The sequence below is a fragment of the Lepidochelys kempii genome, chromosome 1 (assembly GCF_965140285.1).
Source record: "Lepidochelys kempii isolate rLepKem1 chromosome 1, rLepKem1.hap1, whole genome shotgun sequence".
NCBI classification, from domain to species: domain Eukaryota; kingdom Metazoa; phylum Chordata; order Testudines; family Cheloniidae; genus Lepidochelys; species Lepidochelys kempii.
Genome location: NC_136380.1, coordinates 6,937,880 through 6,941,536, shown reverse-complemented (window position 1 = coordinate 6,941,536; position 3,657 = coordinate 6,937,880). Strand labels below are relative to the sequence as shown.

General features: G+C 44.0%; 1 protein-coding gene across 1 annotated transcript; it reads left to right on the top strand.

Moving 5' to 3' along the window:
* The first annotated feature begins 970 nt into the window (after positions 1-970).
* Positions 971-1,906, top strand: LOC144929491 (olfactory receptor 51G2-like). The gene has a single exon (XM_078849000.1). It carries the CDS (start codon positions 971-973, stop codon positions 1,904-1,906), a length of 936 nt encoding a protein of 311 aa, XP_078705126.1.
* Positions 1,907-3,657: the final 1,751 nt, after the last annotated feature.

The window sequence follows — 3,657 nt, the reverse complement described above, 5'->3', positions numbered from 1 at the left end:
GGACTCTCTACAGGAAGAAACAGCGGTAACTTTATTTCTTAATGGGTTTTTCTTTAGAAAGTATTTCAGAAATACTCCAAATACTGTTTACAATGGGTTTGTGCTTACAACGGGTTTGTGCTATTAACTCTTTGTTCAGTGAACAGTTCCATAAATCCGTCTTCTGGTCATTGCCAAGAAGCTGTTTCTAAAGCTTATACTCTGGGTCATGAATGCAATCCCCCTGCAACTCTCTGGAGTGGAGAAAATAAAAAAGATATCTTTTTTTTTTAATAAAAAAGATATGCATTTATAAATAGCTTCAATGCAGGGGGGATAAATACAATGACCGTTTTCACCATGCACAGCCCATGTGTTAAAACATGTCATGATACAATGGACCACACTCAGAAGTGGAGGGCCAGAAAAGGTGTCTCTGGGATGGTCACAACTGTAAAATTACACAGTGTTCAAGTAGCCTATGGAACTACCAGCCCTGACCTATCAATGGTGCCAAGACCTTAGCAAGATTTAAAGGGGGACTGGAAATTTATATGGCTAACCATAAAATCAAATTACAGTTGGGAGGATTTTTTTAAAAATAGTCTTGGAGGGGCTCTAAACCTTTCTGATTTACACCACAAAATATGGCCAATGAGTGGCTGTCATGGGGGCATTTTCCCTGGGAGCAGGTTATCTCATAGGTGCATGTTGGAGGACTTTTTCCACCTTCCTTTGATGAATCTGGAACTGGCCACTGGATACTGTGCTAGATGGACTGCAGGTCTGATCCAGTCTGGCAGTACCTATCTTTCTTTCAGTGGTGTAAATCCAAGACAATGTTTTTCCTCATCTTCATTGAGCTCCTGGGAGTCTCTAGACCTCCATTGAGAACAGAAAGATGTCTCATTAAATATCATTAAATATCATCCTGTTCTTTTTTCCTTTCAGGAAGGAAAGTTCAAAACTCCTCTGACCTGCCCAGTCCATTATGTCAGCTGTCAATGACACCAAATCAAATTCTGCAGTGTTCCTTCTCACCGGAATACCTGGGCAGGAAGACGTCCATCTCTGGATCTCTATCCCCTTTTGCTTAATGTATGCCATTTCAATAGTAGGAAATTCAGTCATTCTGTTCATTATAAAAACAGATCCAAACCTCCATGAACCCATGTACATTTTCCTTTCCATGTTGGCAATCACAGACCTTGGCTTATTGATAGCCACCATACCGACGATACTGGGCATATTCTTGTTTAATTCTAGGGACATCAACCTTGATGCGTGTTTTGCCCAGCTCTTCTTCATCCACTCCCTTCAGTGTATGGAATCCTCTGTGCTTTTGTTGATGTCATTTGACCGCTTCATTGCAATCTGTAACCCACTGAGATATACTTCCATCTTAACTCTGCAGAGAGTAGCGAAGATGGGACTGGTCTTTGTGCTAAGATCAGTGGCCGTAATATTCCCACTCCCCTTTCTCCTTAAACGATACCAATACTGTGGAGCCAATGTCCTCTCCCATTCCTATTGTCTGCACCAGGACGTCATGAAAATGGCTTGTTCGGATATCACAGTGAACAACATCTATGGCTTGTCTGTTGCAATCTCAACTATGGGTTTGGACTCGCTGCTCATCTTCCTCTCTTATGTGATGATCATCAAAACAGTGCTGAGTGTTGCATCCCCCATGGAGTGCCTTACGGCCCTGAACACCTGTGTCTCCCACCTCTGTGCTGTCCTGCTCTTCTATATACCAGAGATCGGTCTGGCTCTGATACACAGATTCGGGAATAGTTCTTCTCATTTGCTTCAGATTCTCCTGGGCTATGTCTACCGGCTTGTTCCTCCCCTGATTCATCCAATCGTGTACAGTGTGAAAAGTAAACATCTTCGTGCGAGAATAATCAGAGTGTTCATCAAATGAAGGGTCAGTTAATCACCTGGCTCCCTCACTGGTGATACGGGAGATGAAAAACATGGGCCACAGCCACCCATTCCATCCTGAATTCTCTTCCCCCGAGGCCCCTCCCTCTGTCCTATCTCTTCCCCCAAGTTCCCACCCCCTGCTTCTGCTTTTTATCTGAGCCTCTGTCCCCGCTCCAGGCTGGAAGCCAGAGCCAGGCCTTGCTAAGAGCTTTCCAAGCAACCAGTGCCACTGTGGGGAGTCCCAGACCCTCCATCTCCCCTGGACAGGTAACTTGAAGGCCCGAGAGAAACCACCAGCCTGTGTTCCTGCCCCCAGGATATATAATCCAGGTAAGGTGGAGAGTCTGGGGCTCGCCACAGAGGCCTGGGATCACTGGGTAGCTCTTACCACAGCCCAGCTCTGGCCTGGCCTGGGGACAGAGTTTGGGGAAGTGAAGGAGCACAGAGTAGGGCTTAGTGGGAAATGATGGGTCAAGGGGGGCTAACCAAAAGAATGTAAGTTGGGGCAGTTCTCTCTATATATATCAAGACCAAAGCATGTCTAATTTAGCTTGTTGTGAAATCTGAGATAGATGAGTGTAGACGTGTGACATCTGCCTTTTATTTTAAAACCATTTTTTCATGGATCCGTTGTCTCTGGCATGTTGTGCACATTTCATTGTAAGTACCAACCACAGTCACAGTTTTGCTTTTGCTATTATCCCAATGAATTATAGGCTCATTCATGTACCAAAAAACCCCTCAAATGAAAAACAAAGAAACTGAAACTGATTCAATTGAAGCCTCGCCCCTGCATATATCAGTATATATATTTATGTGGTGGGGGGAGCATGAAGTTTGACAGACACAAAGAAGGGGGTATGTTCAAATAAATTAGATAACAACTGATCCAATCTGACATTCTGTATAGCACAAGCTGCAGAATTTAACCCAGTTGCCCCCGTATTGAGCTCAGTGACTTGTGCTTGACTATCGCATAACTTGTGCTCATCTAAAGTGTATCTTCCAGGAAGGCATCCAGTCTTGGTCTGGAGGTATCAGGAGAATCCACCACTTCCCTTGGCTCTTTTTTCCACTGGTTAAATACCCTCACTGTTAAAAATGTTTTCCTCATTTCCAAATTTAATTTGTCTGGCTTCAGTTTTCACCCATTGATTCTTGTTATACCTTTCGCTGCTAGATTAAAGAGCCCATTTGTGGCTGATATTTTATCCCTGTGAAAGTGCTTGTATACTGTCTTTAAGTCACGTCCCAGTCTTCCCTACTTCTACTCTCTATGCCCCTGTTTATACAGCCGAAGGTAAATTGGAAATGACAAAGGAGAAAGACATCCTGGGAGCTCATGTGGAATTGTTTGTCTGCTATGACCCTCTTATGGGCCCTGGCCAATGGATTTGTCCCTCAGTAGATTCAGGAGAAAGCATAACTCAGTGTAATCATCTGGAAAAGGAAATGATCTTGGGTTCCTGTTTAATGATGTCATCGGAGGTTAATTCTCTGAGTTTCTGGTCATCTCAGTATGCTTAACCGGCAGCTTCACCCTGCTCAGCCATTATTCCCAGAGAGAAAGGATGGATCAGGGGTTAAAGTGTTATCCTGGGTCTCAGAAGAACTGGCTTCAGTTCCAGGCTCTTCCACAGATTCCTTCTGTGACCTTGGGCAATACAATTAGTCCCTCTATGCCTTAGCAATGTGTGTTTTATAATAGAGCTCTGTGTAAAGGTATACATCTTGGAAGAAGGGATGCTG

Excerpts from the sequence above, each read along its gene's own strand:
- LOC144929491 (XM_078849000.1), top strand. The coding sequence starts at position 971 with ATGTCAGCTGTCAATGACACCAAATCAAATTCTGCAGTGTTCCTTCTC.